The following is a 17,904-nucleotide window of genomic DNA, read 5'->3' on the forward strand; positions in this document are numbered from 1 at the left end:
AAGAGCAAATCATGCAATAAGCTAGTGGTTGTGTTTGGAAAACAACCCAATCCACAGTTAGTTGATCCATGGCTTACTTAAATTGCCTGGGTTTGCTCAACCCTGAACCATTAACTAGACCACTGAGCCACAAATTAGCCAGCCAACATCATTAGGTAGTTAGCATTTAGTGAGAAAGGAACTAATTAAGACCATTAACAAGAATGCTATCTAAATAGTTCTGTACTAACACTATTATTCTGTAGTTGAGAAACTTCTTTACGTTAATATGATTTTTGAAGTATCCATAATATTTTTTAAGGATATATATGAGGGTGAATGCAGTTTTAATCCCCCCAACCCTTTGTAATACAATGGTTTCCTTGGACACAATGATGTCAGAAAGTTCTTCAAGAAAGTTTCCTACCCTTGGTTCACTCTACATTTGAATTGCTAGGAGAAACCTGTGTTCATTTGAATTTAGCAATTGTTTAGGTGTTAACTCTTTGCCCTGCTAAACAGAAGCACTTTGAGCAAATGAGCAGAGAGAAAGGCAGGTGTTCCCATTAATGGCCAGCTATTTTATAAAATAGGGCTGTCCTTGAAGAGTATTCATAAGCTTCAGCAGCCTTGAGCCACGGAGGCTGGTTATTTGGTTATAAGTAAGGCTGCTGCTTTGGGGGGGGGCTGTATTTGGTTACACCTTTTCCCACTTGTTTTTACCTGTTCAGTCTGGTCTTGCAGGACAGGCATGCTGTGGGTTCTTGCCAGCCAAGGAAATTTGGCTGGTGGGGACCAGGTGATATGTCTTTTCTGCCATGTCTCTCTGAGATTAGCTTCATTGGCCTTTGGAAGACCTTGAAGATGTGATTATGTGCCCAGGTCTGGAGTGCCAAGTGGGTGAAGGGTCCCATTTCCTGGCTATGTTGACACCAACAAATAGTAATATCTCTTGGTTGATATGTTTATTTAATTTCTTTTTTGTTGTGTGTTTTGTCTTAATTGTTTTGATTGTCTGCTGGAGTGTTGCTGGTTTGAGATGGGTGGGTATGCAAATTGAATAAATAAGATGCAATATGAAATACCCTTCCTTTTTCACATGTGAAAACTTAGCCTTTTTGTTTTTTTAATTCAGCTAACAGTCTGTTGAGGAATAAGCTGGAAAGTAAGAACGCAAGGTAAGTCTTTTGTTTTTTGTTACTGCTTTAATTATACAGTAAATGTTTGTGACTGGAGTCATCTATCGTACTAAGCCAGTTTGTTGAATAAAACAAAATTGTGTTTCTACAACACAATAAAATAACACACCCCTACACATTATGGAATGGAAAAATAAGTACATCTGGTTTGAGTTGGATCTGTGAAGAAACCCAATGGCTGTGTTCGCACAACATAATAAAGAATTCAGACTGTAACCAATGTGTTTTGTAAGCCATGATGTGGCTTACCTTCTGCTAATATAAAATTTGTTTAACTCCATGTTTAGTTGAATTAAACACTGTTAGATTCATACTTCAAACTGAAGTATTGATTATGGTTTACAAATCACAATATATACTTCCCCAAAACACAGTAAACCAAACAATTATATTTGATTTATAGAATTCATGAAAAATATAGTTGGCTAGATATATATTGTAAACCCAGAGTAAGGGTTAATTAACCAAAAAGCTGCAGATTAGCCAATTTGTGCAAACATAGTCAAGAAAATTCATAGCTTTCCCCCCCTAAAAAGTAGCTTAGGAAAATGGGGAATTTCTAATTTACTCTGACTTGTATAGGATTCAGGGAACAAATGAAACATCTGAGACTTAGAATACTGATTTGTATGCCATTTAAATTGATATCAAACATGGTTTAGCTTGCTATGTGAGGAAAGCCACTGTACTTTATAAATCATATTTTGATTTCTGATTTAATGAACCAGAAATGAACCAACTGAACCAATCCGAATAGGTTTGACCACTAAACAGCCTAACATAATACATATAGTCAGATTAATATATGACCAAACAAATCACATGGTTTAGCATGATATATAAATCCAACCTATTATGGTTTATTCAACAAACTATTTAAAATCCATATCAGTGCATATTTGTAAACCATCCATTAATAGGCTTAGCTATCACTAGAGTCTAAACAATCCATGCCCTGTTGGGTCATCATAATTTCCTTAGCAGCTTCCTCAATGTCTTCAGCAATGACACATCATCTAATATATTGCCTTTACTGGAAAAGTTGAGATACAGAAATGCATCTGTCTTGAAAATAGCCCAAGCTGAACACAGTCAAACATCAGCATAGGAAATGTTTTACGACATTTTGTGTTATGTCATAAACTGTTTTATGGTCAGTTTTATATCACAAAGTGTTTGATAAACTTTGCCAAATTTCAATCTTACGAGAGTCATAAGCCCCAGATTTTAAAAACATTATTGCCCTATGATGCACAGTTGAAGGTTGTGGGAACAAGAGTTTTAGCAGTGTACTAGCCCATTGGATCGTTTCAGAGATATTTTCTTACTTAAACAGAGAAACCAGAAATGACCACAGGTGGGCAAAAAACCAATGGAAATGGCTTCTGACTTCCTGCCCATTGACCTTATGGGAAACTGGCAGAGAGCATTGGAAATTCTTCCTTCCAGTTCCTCCCTTCCTTCCTGTCATTCTGCCATTGTCTTTTTTTCCTTCCTCTATCTTTCCCTCCATAGAATTCCTGCTGGCTTCCTAATTAACTTTGCTTGTGGGAAGCCTGCAGGGACAAAGTCAGTGGGGAAGCTAGCAGTTAAGTTACATGTCCAAGGCCAGCAGGCAGGTAAGTGGGTGCTGCCAGGTGGAAGAGAGCAAGGGAATGTCCCGTGTCAAAAATGGTATATGGGGATGCATAAGAGGTGCTGTTTGGATCAGGAAGGGTGCACAATGTGCACAGGAGATGCTATGCAAGTGAGTGATGTGGGTCAGGGAGGGGCACAGAGGTATGCAAGAGGTGCTGCCTAGGTTGGGTAGGGGAGGGGCGCAGTGCCAGTCAAGGGTGTGTGGGGTCATGGAGTGTGTGAGAGGTGCTTACAGGTCACAGAGGGTGCATAGGTCAAAGAAAGTTCATGGGGGGTTAGATCTGGGAGGGCTCATAGGATATGCAAGAGGAGCTGCAAGGGTCAGGGAAGCGGGTGGCATGGCCCAGGAAGGTTGCACAAGGCCTTTCCCTTCCCAGCAGGTAGCCAACTGGCTACTAATGGGTGGGGGGAGGAAGTGAGGAATTGTGTGAACGCCTGAAAGTGTCACTGAATGCTCAAAATGAGGATCATGTGGCTGCAGCAACAACCTGGCAGCACTGAAGCATCCAGAACTTTCCTAAATTTCATTCCCTCCGGAGTCGTATGCCTCTATGTTTATTCAGAAGTGATTCAAATTTCAGAAGAGCTTATAGCCTGCAGAACACTGAAAGCTTTCTAAATGCTGTTTACTAACTCTTTCAGCAAGCTAACGTATTAGTCATACTCAGTGAATAAACCTGAAAGGGGCTGGGCTTTTTGTGTGAGATATTTCAATTCTGAAGGCTCAGTGTAGGTCTTTCATGACTTCAATTATTTAAAGCTTGTCATAGAACAGGAACCTCATTCAGAAAAATGGTCACCAGATGCCACTTTAGCAAACTCTCCATAACTTTCGACTTTTACCCAAGACATCTAACTTTAGCCTTCTACATGTATGTACAAACAGGTTTACAGATCATACTAAGTTATGGTTTGTTTAATTATGGCCAGATGGAAAATGGAATGGTTGATACAACATGTAAACCAAAGCTAACAAAATCACATTATGGTTCTGCTATTTATATATCACTTTTTCCTTTTAGAAACTTAAGGCAATAACAGCGTCACTCTTACTGTTTTATTGTTCCAGCAGTCTTGAAGAAGCCCAAATGATATGGAACTGGATTCATATTCCATGATGTCATATTTTGATTGGTTTATGGCTTAACTTATTGTACACATCCAACCAATTGTGGTTTATTTAAAAACAAGAGTTAGGCAATCATGTATTGCAAAAGTTTAAAGCCAGCCATTGCATACAGAAAGTTAAACAATGGTCAGAATGTGCAAGGAGAGGAATATATATAGATTGTTCTGTATTAAGTAATATTCTCTCAACTGATTGGGAAATAGAATATTTTGATCAGAAATTGACACATTCTCTATAGGCGCAAACAGAAGTATACAATTATAAGCTGACATGGAATGGAGCATAAAATGAATATAAGCTGTGGAAATAAAACCTGAAAGTATTAAATCCAAGAGTTCATCTCTGTATTTTTTTTTTAATGGACAGCATAATACAGTAAGTTATAGGCTGCTGAACAACATGGTTTCATGGTTTCTAAAATTTCTAGAATCTAAGAAATAATCTTCAGGATTAGAATGGTTTTGGACATAATATTAGCATCAAAAGGGTCTCTTTTTTATCTATTATGCTTTCTACTGAGTCTTAGCATATGCACCTGTGTATCTTGCTATTTAATAGTACCTTTCTAATTCTAGTACCTTTCTTATTTTTAAACATCTTTAGGAGCGCAACGACGCAGCAGCCTTCCCACGTCTCTCATGGACCCAGAACGGCTGGTTCAGTGTCCCTATGACAAAAACCATCAGATCAGAGCCAGCCGTTTCCCTTATCATTTGGTGAAGTGCAAGGAGGTAAGGAGAAAATGAAACCGTAGCAGGCAAATGCATCTGACGTTTAAAGCCAAGCTAGACAAAACTGGAAAAAAAAGAGAGATTCAGAACATTTAATTACAGAAAGTTCCAACTCCGAAACCAGATGCGCTGTCCTCAATGTGAACTCTTCTCATGTTTCTTAAAGTAGTCAACGTGTCAAAGCAAAACTCATTCCAAATGAGTTCTTGGAATGAAAACACAAAGCAGACCTGAAATGAAAACACACAAAAAAAGACCTATTCCGTATCATTCCACTTCCTGAAAACTCAGGATTGCCTACAACAGAACGTTTTGCAGGTTCCAAGGCAGAATGTTATTCAGTAACTTGTGGATGAAAAAAATATATATGAACAAAACAGCAGAAAACTTACACTGGTGTTGTTTTATGATCTTGTCATAGTGATCCCATACAGTTTCCTTTGGGAACAGTCCATTGTGGGACTTGACCCAAAACCTTTTCCTAAACTATTGAGTTTTTTTATCTTGAAATTTACTATTGCCAAGATCTATTTTCATGTTCCACATGCCATTGCTCCTTAGGAAATTGTGTTAAGTGTCAAAAGATTGCGAAGTCCCTTAATTTTCCACTCCTGAGGTATTAGTGGCACTCTGAGGGCTCCTCCAGGTTTAAAAAAATGGATTGACAATTCCTTTTCTGCTACATCTTTTATATTTCAAATACATCTTTTCTGCAGTATCACTGATGACAGGATTCTGGAAACAGTCATAATTTTTACATTATAATAACTTCTTGGGTTTCTTTCTTTTTTGCCTAGAACAATGAGAAGATCGCTAAAAAACTAGCAACATGCCCCTATAATGCCCGCCATAGAATTCCCAAGGAGGAGCTCAACTCCCATCTTGAAAATTGTGAGAGTAAAATTGCTCTGGATGGGTCCTGTGGTAAGAGTTTGATTCTTTTGTCTGCTTAAATGATCGCTATGACTCTTGCATTGTGTAATAGATTATGCTGTTAACAAAATTTGTGAATTGAGGTTATGCTGTCTACAGAAATCAGCATCCCCAAATATTTCAGCCCCGGAAAATGTGCTGCCTAAAGCACATACTGAATATTCAAACGGTTGGAAAATAAGGTGCAAAGAGAAGAAATGAATTTGTAGTGCGCAAGAAGGATATAAAAAGTATTGTGAGATCATTCTTTTTTTAAAAATTAGATTTGTGTGTAAGGAGATCAAAGTGAAAAGCTATCATGGCTGACATTCAATGCAGTCAGTAAGTGAAGGAAGATTACAATATCCACATATAAACCTTGGTGTTGTATGGGAGTCTACAAGGAAACATGGGAGGTTCAATGAACTTTTAAAACTTAGAAATGTGACCACTGTGTATGTTTTCCTGGGCAAAGAATTCAAAATACACTGTTAGAAAGTAGAGTAAGTACAGGAACCTTCTGGAAAAGGGTGTGATTCCCCTCTGTTCTTTGATTTTATGAAATGACATTTAGGAACATTTTATGCTTTGTTCCTCCAAACAGAAGTAAAAAAGACATGCAATTAACATACTTTTTCCCCTGCATTTAAACTTGGACATGAAGCAATAAAGCGGGCAGTACTGAACCTTTGATCCTGAAAGATGATTTCATGTTGGCTGCCTGATTTAGATCGTGTCTGAAATTGTCTGTTGCACAAAGTAGAAGCTGTTCTTCTGTTCCCCTTTCTTCTCTCAGCAAATAATCAAAAAATGTTTATGTATTTAAGAAGGGATCTCACCTGAAACAATAGAGAGCTTCCATTACTTTTCATATTTTATGCCATGGCAAACTCTTTCTCACAAAATGACCCTTTTTAAAAAAAAATTATTCATTTAGCTTGATAGAGCAGCTACCAAAGTCTCCTGGCGGTTCAAAATGAAACATGCAGTTAAAATTGACATTAAAAACATTTAATGACACTAAAAGCGAGCAAAGCAAATTTAAAATCATTAAAATTAACCACTGTAGTCTGCGGTTTAAAGCCTATGCAAAATTATGTATTTCAAGAGCTTGTTTGAAAGCTAATAAAGCTACTGGTTATCAGATCTGATGGGTTACCAGAGACAAGGCTCTTGCCCTTTGCTCTGCCTTGCAGCAGAGTTGCTTTGAATTTCAGTATCTCATTATGTGAATTCACAAACATGAGATCTAACGTCTTAAAGAGATACGCCCAGCCCTGGAACTAAATATCACTGCGTGTAACTGTTTATAACTGTTAGGTATCTGTATCTAACTGTTCATAACTGTTTCTGAACATTTTGCTTGCAGGGGCTACCAGTCTAAGCATGGGAATCAAAGAGGTAACTGGCCGGCAAAGCCCACCTTCGCAGGAAGACTGGGAGGCTGGTGAGCTTTTATTTCCAGAATACAGCACCATACACACATTTTCCAAATTGAAACACATTGTAATTGAACCGAATGCAATTATCTTTTTTTTTTACAGCAAAGCAGTAACTCCTTCCCTCTTAAAAATCCCCAACTTAAAAAAGAATAAGGAAGCAGATCTCTTTCTCAAAAAAATTTTACGTGTTCCTGCCGATTTAGGCCAAAGAGGTCTTTTACCACTTTTGAATTGCAACCACTGAGAACAAATTTAGATTTAGATTATATGAAGACGGAGAGCATCCTTTATTTATTTGTCTGAGGTGCTCTATGAAGTTTAGAATTGTCCTTAACAGCCTTTGATGAGAAAAATTTTCAAAACGGCATGCTGCCCTAGATGATGATAAGAACAGCAAGTTCATTCATCGAAGATACAAGAACAATGGTTTAAGAAAGGGTTTAAGTAGATCTGAGACTTAGTGAAACTGATCAAATAACTCCACTGCCATCTTTCTCCTGACTGGAGCTTGATTCAGGCAGCGCTACTTGAATTGTATTATACTTTCTTTCTTTCTTCCCTTCCTTTTATTTTTGCTTAGGCTGTCCCCGTTCTTAAGATTCTGAACCAACGGGAAGGATTTGAATAATATTTTTGTATTTGTATCTAGAATGCTTTTGATGCTTTGGTAAAATAGGATAATTCTGTTTAACACTGCTATTAAGCATAACTATCCCACGAGAGTATATAGTTCATGTCTTATCTGCTTGAGCGCTTCTTGCAAAAACCGAAAAAGAGCTTCCCAGCTATGTAATGATGCAAACAGCCTCTAATACTTGTTTACTACTGTTCTTTTTTAAAGATGCTGATAAATCTCCTGCTCCTCTTTTTGTTTTTGGGAAGAGGTGAGTCAACAGAATAACTGCTCTGCCTGTATTTCACATGTTAATTCAGCATCAAAATGGTTTAACAAATGACATGAGGTCGATAGCATTTCTTAAATCTGGGACAATCAACTTTTTTTTATGTCAAAGGGGGTCTCTGTTTTATGGTGTAGAAGAGCTTTGTAATAAGAAGCCGTATTATGGGGGATGGAGGGAGAGTAAGCATAGTACAGTACTACAATGGGTGAAAATTGCATACTAACAATGTTTTTGCTTAGACAACATACATGCAGCCTCCAAGTTGTCTACAAATGAAACTGCATATAGAATGCACTGTAGTGGAAGCATGTTGATCAAGGCAAGAGTCAGTATTGGCAGGCATCAGTCTCCTTTGGGTAGTTGTGGTTTTGAAGAATTCGTTTATAACAAAAGTTATCAAATGCATCTAAACGTTATCAAACATATCTGTGACATGTCAAATATACCTTCTGGCAATTTCTAGATAGTATTTTTTTCCTATTGACTCTGGTAGGGAATTCTTCATAGAATAGTGTATCAGTTGCACTAGACTCAATTCTATTTTGGAAGAAGGAATTACATATCCAATCTTCCCTACAAACTGAAGCATGGACACCAGCACTGTATCCTTACAGCCCTTTTTGCATGAATGAAAGCTGCTCTGCTGTTAATTTGGAAAACTTTTTTAAGTCCATTTGATTTTTTTTAATATTAGAAAAAGAAAAATTCTTGGAATATTAGTAGAGGCTAATTTAAGACATGTATAATTACTGATGTTCATATTATTCTTCCTGATAGCTATTCTGAACAGAAGAAGTAGAATCTACAGCTACAAAGGTAATGCATTATAGAATTAAATAATCTATTATAGAATTTCTAATTTTTAGCTTGAGATGAACCAATCAATCCAGTGCGATTTATAAACCATGGTTTCCTTGAGATAGACTGAGGTGCAGATTGTTTAAGGCCTACATATCCATAGAAGCAAACAAGTTTCATTGCTAATGAGTAATTGCAAAAGCTATTTTTCTTGGGAGATGGCACTTTAAAAAATGTTTGGCCATTACAAAGGCCATCTAATTTAATTACAACAGAAGCAACAAAAAAAGCTCATTTTTTTAGGTGAAAAAAAGACTGGGAGCCATAAGATTGGTACCACCAGAAATTGACTCACAGAGTAGGATGTGAATTGAGACCAGCCAAAAACTGCTCATACTAGAGGTTAAATGGGGTGAGAGGTTAATAAAGTTTTCCTATTATATCTGAGCTGCTACACAGTTATGTTCATATCGCCTTAGTGATAGCTAGAATTGAATTAGCAACAGTGCTTTTTTTTTGTAAAAAAAAAAAAAAGGTGCCGGAACTCACACATGTCATACAACCCACCTTGCCTACCCTAGAAGGTTCCATCCAAAAAAGGTGCCGGAACTCCGTTCTCAGCATTCTATGACAAAAAAAGCCCTGGTTAGCAAAGTCCTGAAGCTAGACATTTTTTCCTATTTGAAATAGTGCCAATGTAGTCAAAGTGAACAGTGAAAAGGAGGGCAAGGAAAGCTGCTTCTTTTTTTTGCCTACAATACAGGAAAATGAACAGTAAATAGGATTAGAGGCCATGCTAGAAAAGGCTAGCTTAGGATTTCTTGTCCAGATAAACTAGTATTAGTGTTGGGGGCAGGATTTTTTTCACATCTCAAAACCAATATGTGTTAAGCAATATAATTAGCAGTTTCTCCCCCTTCCCTCCCGTTTTGGACCTTTATCAATATTAAAAATTAACTGACTCCTAATGTTATTCCAGATTTTATCATGAAGATCCCATTGGAAGAAGAAATCAGGACAAATTATTTTAAACGTTCATGACAATCCTTTTAAATGTTTCAATTTTTTTAAAAATGTGTTTTATCAAAATGTTTTAATAAAGCTTAAAATAAAATATGCGGCAAAAGTATCTCCGTTTGTCTGCTGTTTTTTATTACATGTTCTCAGCTCTTTCCAAAAACATGAGGCTGCAGACACATGACTCTCTCCTTAAAACAAGAGAGCCTTAATTAAGGGGGAATGAGTGCTTCAAAGTCATCAGTGATCTTTATGATTAAGTGGGGGATTTGAATTTTGCTTGGTCCTAAGCACTCAAACCAGTTCAGCACACTGGCACTCATATGCTGCTGCTGCTGCTTAGCAGCCATTTTGGGGAGAAACCTCTCCCTATATTGGAATAGAAGTGAGCTGCTTTAATTTTGTAAGAAGTTTAAGGATGGTATACTGGTCAGAAGAACTACACTTCATGAGCATAAGATGCCTCTCAGCCACAGTCCCTTCCAAACTACCATACAGGGCAAATGAGCTACTATAGAATGCATATTTGCAAAGCTATCTTCAAAACTATTTGATGCTAAATGACAACTCAAGAGTAAATCCCTTTGCAGAGCTCTTGCCAATCTTGGTTGTTTCTATTTGCATGAACTGTCACATCAGCCAACAGCCAAAACCTAAACAAAGCATTTTTAGGTGCACTTACAAGAGGGATCATATGCACCAGATGAACCAAGAGCTTAGCCAAACCTATCCCTTTTCTGCACCTAAGGGGGGGGAGAGAGAAAGGATAAAAGTAAAAGATAAATGTCCCTAGAAACTTGGTGTCTGGCAAAGTGTGACTTTTGCAAGGTTTTTTTAAGCTCTACTCTTTACAACAGCAAGGTATCTCTGCATATTTTTACCCATTTTTACTCTTCATTTCTTTAAGGGTCATGAAACTGAATCAAAAGAGGACAACTCTAGCATTTTCCCTTGTCTCCTTTCTATGCTCCAGGCATTACCACACCTTCCTTTTCACTGGTCACTCATTATTTGCCACCAGTTAAATTTCACCTCTTCTTTTTAAAAAACCAGTGGCTATCGAGCACACTTAGTCTCCACTGGGCACTTCCACAATTCAAGATCCCTCTTAAATTCTTGAAGGAAATTTATACCAGCTTTTTAATAGGCAGCAATACTGAACTAAAAGTAGAAATCAACTGAAAATGTACTAGATGCACAGTATCCAGAGAAGACACTGTTTTGAACGTAAGTTTGTTCACTTGATGGACTATATTAACCTAATTTGTATAATACACTGAGACACTAGCAAACCAATTGCAAGTTAACCATGGCTATGTTCACACAATGCATTTCATTGTAAAGTTCAGTGACGAAGCCCTTCATACTACCATCAGCTGCATGAAGCTCTTTACCTGTCTTTTTGCAATGTATGGCACTGCATGGATCAAAACATTTTGCCATCTTGTCTAGAAACACCAAGACATGCACAACAGGGAGCAATATGACAGTTTACACTAATTATCTGAAAGTTATAGCTTTGTATATTGTGCAGATAGAGCCAATGCCTGTGTTCATATAATGTACTACAATATGCTATGGTTGCTATTATGCTGTGTAAACCTAGTCAACTGTAAGATATTAAATCTACCCTAATTACAACCGGCTGGGTAGCAGCTTCCAGGGACCATTAGCTAAGAAATTAAGTAAGGGACCATCTCAAGAAATTAAGTAAGATCAGGATATTACTAAGACACGTGACCATCAGGAAATCCTATGGTTGTAAACTGGATTAGAAAATGAACACAAACCACAAAGCAAAACATCCTGGAGAAAGCCAATGGCCAATCACTTCTATTCTTCTGGCCAGAAATCCATATGGATATGACCATGAAATCACCAGGTCAAATTAAAGGAGATTTGCCTTAGTAGGATTATACAATTATGCTTAGGGAATTGAATTAACACAACTAGTGGCTTCATACTTCATTAAATTACTCTTTTGTTAGCGCTGCTACATTAAGGAAATCACAGTTGGTTGGTTTCACACTAACCCATAGCATGCCTTTGACTTAATATAATATCTGAAGCCAATAATTACAGTTAGACACAGTTTAAAGCTAATGAAATGTAGGAAGCCAGCTAGTGGAAATTATGTCTGACTAGACCAACTGTGCAAGATCCGATATTATGGCCATTGTCCAAAGATGATCTTATACGGGGGGGAGGGGATCCTTGTGAATCCTTTCCGTACTGAAGAGTCTATAGGAAGCCATACTTGGTTGCAAAGCATTACCTAATATTTCTGACAGTTCCTCTCATATCTTGACAGAAAAGATCTGCATATATCTGTATTTCTGAATGGCACAATAGCATCCATTTTGTTCCAAGTCTTTCTGGGTATGGGGCTCTTTTGGCTTAGCTTTATTCTTCATTCATATTTCTCATGCTGTATAATACACTTAATCTTATTCTTGACAATACAGCACTTAGTTTTAAATCTGTGTAATGACAAAAACAGTCTAAGGGTAAAATAATCTCCCATTTACTTGGTAAATAGTAATTGGGCTTATCACAAACATGTATTATAATGAAGGGAACACTCAAGATGCCCTCTCTCTCCTTCCTGATTTCTACTGACATTAGAACTATTGGCAAAGAAAATATGACAGAAAATAAAATTTCAAGAATTAAATTATCCAATCAAGAACCATTTACAAAAATATGCTACCTGCCCAAAGGACTCATTAGAACTAATTATAGAATAAACACAGCAGCATAATTCATTATCTCAATATCAATTTAATAACAAAACTCAAAATATGACATATGAATGTCATCTGAACCTCTATCTGATAATGGAAAAACAGTGTTTTTAGCAAAGAACAGCTTAGAATGAATGAATTTGGGTATTTTACAAAAAATAATAAAGGCTTAATCAAGAACAATTATTCCCAGACCTAGAAAAGTAAAATGGTAGACATTTTAAGATAGAGAAAATTGAAATTGTCCTGTTTGGAAAAATTGCAGCAGTAAAAATGAACATTTTACCAAGGCTTAATTTTTAGTTTCAAATTATTCCAGTAAGAATTGAAGACAAACAGTTGGGGAGAAAAAATAAGTTAATTTTATATGGTCTAATAATAAAACATGTCAGGTAAAGATTAAGTTTGTAAAAACTTAAAAGATCAAGTTGGGCTGACAGGACCAAATTTTATTGTGCTTCTTGATTAACTTAATTCAAGTATAACATTTTTGATCAGATTGTTTCTATGAACTTCCAGATAATCTGCACAAATATCTTAGGTGTGAGATAAATAGAAAAGCAGTTATATCTATAAAGGATATTCAATAATTAGTAGCTTTCCAAAGTTATCTGATAAATATGGACTAGAAAAATAATAGTCCAGGTTTATCATCTCTTGCTTCAATGCTAAGTATCTATCTTTATGAACAATGTACCAAGAAAATGACCAGTGAAGATATAATACTTCATATAAAGATTTCTATGATTTAATTAGTAATAAAGAAGAAATCCTTCGAGATTGCCTCATCGGCATGGCCAGAAACCCACCTTACTGGTTTTTGTAGTTACATCATGGGATGTGGTTGTTTCATTTTTAACAGTTTTTAGAAAATAAATTGGGACAATGGGAATGCTGCAACAGTCATAAGTCTAAAAAACAGTCATAAGTCACTTTTTTCAGCGCTGTTGTAACTTTGAACAATCACAAAACGAACTGTTGTAAGTCAAGGACCACCTGTACTGCTGGTTCCTATTTATGAACAATTGCAGTGTCCCCGGGGGTCATGTGATCACCTTTTGCAACCTTCTGACAAGCAAAGTCAATGGGGAAGCCAGATGTACTTCACAACTGGGTTACTAACTTATCAACTGCAGCCATTCACTTAACAACTGTGGCAAGAAAAGTCGTAAAATGCGGCAAAACTCACTTAACAAATGTCTCATTTCGCAACATAAATTTTGGGCTCAATCATAGGTCAAGGGCCATCTGCATACTGCAGTCCTAAAGAAATTACAAAAACAAAGTGGAACACTTAGAGATTTCACCAAATTCAAAAAAAAACCTATTCATATAAAATTCAGATTATTACTGAAGCATGATTCAGAAATGTAACAAGTTAAGGATTTATAATCAACTGTATGCAAAATCTGAATAGAACAATTGACATTCAATGAGAGGGAATATCAATATCAAGAAAAATATCAAATTTACAGTTAATATGACACTTAGCGAAAATTTTCTACAGATGGTATTACTGCAGTAGGAATTGCCCAAAGAGACCATTTATTTTCTAAAAACTGTTAAAAATGAAATAACCATGTCCCATGTTGGTTGTGGTGAAATAAGCAAGCTGGTGACAGTGTTGTGTAGTACAACAATTCTACAAAATAATTAATAATCAAATGAAAGATATTAAAGGTAGTATCGGTTCTTAGTTATTGTAGGTGATGGAATGGCAGAATCTGGAGGCAGAGCGAAATGAGGAATCAGCCTAGAATCCCTATGTAGCCACAAGTGAACAAAGTCCAACACCCTTCAGTGCTATTTATCTTTATTTAACTCTAACCAGGTGCTGATGGTTAGTTAAGAAGATTCCTGTGCACAGGCTTTTAGCAATAAATTAGCTTAATTGAACCTTCATATACAGATCTGGTCTTTTGCACCTAATAGTTATCTTTTTACTAAGTATTACTAAACCTTATATTCCTACAAAATACAATACTGGCTTCATAGATGGTTAACAGCTTGAACATGAAAACATGAATATTTCCATCCATAGAAAAATAGCAAATTAATTTATGGGAGTATGCACTGGTTATCAAAACAAACTTCATAGTTTAAAAACAAATCTAGTTAGAATTTAATTCAATGTGGAAACCATTTTTACATTATAATCTTACAAACAGGTTCCTGCCATGTTCAAAAAATTGGGTTTCTCCTTTTTCTTTTTTCCTGATTTGCCAAATTTGCTAATTGTTTTCAGACCGGATCGAACTTACATTTTTAATGTATGTAAATCAAACCTTGCTGATTCAAGCTGTTAATTATTGTACATTGTTCAGATTCTAATAGTTGTTTAATAGATTTTAACATTAGTTTCAACTGATATAGAAAACAAAACCTCTGTAATTGCAGTTTTTTCTTTCTCTGATTATATGTGTAAATTTAACAAATAATTAAAAAAAAAGAAAAGGATCAGGGCTTTGATCATGCAATTTTAGTTAGGATCTTGATTTTTTTACTTTCTTTTGTGGATGACCCCAATAAAGCTTTCAATGGGTGTTTACTATGGTGGCAAAAATCAAACCACACAGACTGTTCTGGTCCTAAAAACCAAGGATCCATGTACTGACTGGCTCTGAGTGCAAGGGAGCACACATACAAAGAAATGTTATTCTCTTCTCTAGTTTTCATAAAATCCTTGAAAAGCAACATTTGGAACAGTCATACCAAAGGCAAAAAAAAACCTGTCCCACCCCAACCCACTTCACAGGGTTGTTGTTGTGGGGAAAATAGGAGGAGGAAAGAGTATTAGGTAGGTTTGCCATCTTAAGTTATTTAGAAGGTAATAAAGGCAGGATATAAAGAAATACATAAATAAGATACAAGGTTTGTGTGATCTTTTGCCATTATTACCATCCTACCATCATGATGATTTCAAAAATCACCACTGCATTTTGAAAACAAAAAATCATAACTCTGTATCATGTTCTAAATTTCATGTAACTGCCTTGACCTTCTGTCAGCCAAAAGGCAGAATACAAATATATTAAATATTTTATTGGAATCAGATGATGCATCATGAAATAATGAGCCAGTTCCTGAAATCACCATAACTGTTATCCAGATTTAATCTAAATAACACTCTATTCTATCTGGCCTATGACATATTACCACATTGTAGCTTGGCTCACCATGCCATCCACCTTAACCCAAGCTGTGTTTAGAGAACCATGAATACAATCTGTTACTATAGCTTTTTAAAAAATTAATCTACCTTAGCTGCAGTCTGGCAAGTTCTCCGTGCCTCAGTTCTTATCTCATACCTAGTTAACTAGCCATTAGTCCTTCTGAAACATAAGTAGGCATAAATAACAATTCCTAGCTATGTGTGTATTACTTTCACTTCAACTGAAAACAAAAGGTCTAAAGCAGGGGTGTCAAACTCGCAACATCACGTGACGTGTCGTGACGTGTCATGACTTTTTTTCCATCTCCGGCAATGGCGTGGGCGCAGTTTTGGCATGACGCATCCGGCCCGTAGGCCGGCAGTTTGACACCCCTGGTCTAAAGAAAGATTAGCCTTCCTTTACCTGATACAGGGTGACTCTGATATTAGTTAGGCCAAAGTGACTGACAGTGAGATTGCCTGTAAATAAATAACAGCTCAGAATACAACTAATTTAACTTAGATTGCAAATAACCAAATAAGTTAAAGCAACTGACTGCAGGTAGAACCATCACTAAGGGATTGAATTATTAGCGAGGGGGAGAGAACAATTCAAAGAAAAAGTTACTAAGTTGGTTAGAGGAAAGGAAAACAAAGAAGTACAATGCAACTGAACTATCAGGATAAGAGCTTAAAACATTTGAATCGATGGTTATGTTTGCACAACACAATGGACTAAATATGGTCAGTTAGTTTGCACAAACCCAAACAATATGGTTAAATTGTGGCACAAGCAGTTGTGCACACTCATACAATTGATTTAATTAACTTAGTATAAGTTAATATCATTTATAACTTAGTATAAAATATATGAATACAGGAAAGGATTATATTAAGGAAGATTCTTACTGTTTGGTTTCATTGACATGTTTGTAGTTGGAATGCTAAAAAAAAATTAATACATTCAGTACACTACTTTGGGGGTGAACATGATCCTTCACTGTGAAACTAAAATAATAATTTTGTTCACCGGGTTGCTCCTTGACGGCAAGTCTCTGAAGCACAGTACATCACTTCAGCTAGGTTTGCTTATCAGGTTTTCCTACCACAACACCAATTTCTATGTACAGAAGGGAAGTGTGATATCCCAAACCTAAGGAACATAGAGCAAGGCTTTTTTTTACAACTAAAATGGCAACCTATCCTTGAAACGAGAAGCTGCGTGTTAGCTTCTGACCTGAAGATTATGATTTTAATTGACCTTGCCAGTTTGGTTACTATACGTAGTGGAAATATTTTGCTATTGTTCCTTCCATTAAGTTTGCTTTTTGACATCAAGTCTAGGTTCAGACCAGTCCCTTCAAAGATTCAGAACTGGTAAAGAAACCTACCACATTGCTCTTCTAGTGGATATTTACCCATCCTTACTAATCCAGCACTACCTTAGTCCTGTTTTTACAGTCTTTACTTATTGCAGTGGTTTAAACATGGAAAGAAATATTAATTTTATCCAAACTCTAGACAACACTCCCACCATGTGGCCGGGGGACATTTCTTCCCATTGATTAAGCAAATATGAGTGGTCATATCTAATTCAAGTCAACTCTTTTTACCTTTAAGACTTTTATTTAAATGTCAGTATTCTTACATTCTTCCTTCACTCTCACGAGATATTTGCATTTTTGAATTGTGCTAGCAGCAGGCTCCCTGCAAGAGAGACAGAGCATTTTTAAAACCAGTGATGTGGAAAAGAAGAAAATTACTGAACGCAGACAGCAGTCCCCCTGTAATTTTATTTTGACATAAGGCTGTCAAGGTTTCTTTTCTCCTTCTTTAGGTTTTATTGAATTTCAGCACAAGTCTCAGGAAAAGTGCACCACAGCAAGAGACCAATTCACTTTTCAAGCTCTTTTTTTTTTTTTTTTTTTAAAAACCACATCTCTGCTGCAAGGATTTATCTCCTTTTCAAGGATGGTAACCTTGAGAAGGTCAAAATAAAAATGGCTCAGGAGCAGAATGAGTATTCTCACTTTGGTAAAGCTATTATTTGCAAAAGTACTTTTGTTTTTCAAATGAGCCAAGTAAAGTTGTATTTTTACTCCTAATACATTCAAATGGTTTAGCATATAAATTCCATCATTGTTCACAGCACTTTAGGAAATTGGAGGCATCTCTCTAACAGGTATATACGATATATGTTTTATGAGAAATCACAATGATATGTTTTTTGAAAGATTATGTTCTCTATTCATTTCTAACTAA

At 36.3% G+C, this 17,904-nt stretch overlaps 1 protein-coding gene across 1 annotated transcript in view; it reads left to right on the forward strand.

Annotated features, from left to right (window-relative positions):
- Nucleotides 1-2,901: 2,901 nt before the first annotated feature.
- GTSF1 (gametocyte specific factor 1) overlaps nucleotides 2,902-17,904 on the forward strand; it is a 55,826-nt gene continuing 40,823 nt past the window's right edge. The window contains 5 exon segments of the mRNA XM_015816770.2: nucleotides 2,902-2,968; nucleotides 4,549-4,676; nucleotides 5,474-5,600; nucleotides 6,958-7,035; nucleotides 7,872-7,914. Coding sequence (XP_015672256.2) covers nucleotides 2,902-2,968; nucleotides 4,549-4,676; nucleotides 5,474-5,600; nucleotides 6,958-7,035; nucleotides 7,872-7,914 — 443 coding nt within the window.

Source organism: Protobothrops mucrosquamatus, unplaced genomic scaffold, assembly GCF_001527695.2.
Source record: "Protobothrops mucrosquamatus isolate PMUCROS unplaced genomic scaffold, P.Mucros_1.0 scaffold492, whole genome shotgun sequence".
Classification (NCBI taxonomy): domain Eukaryota; kingdom Metazoa; phylum Chordata; class Lepidosauria; order Squamata; family Viperidae; genus Protobothrops; species Protobothrops mucrosquamatus.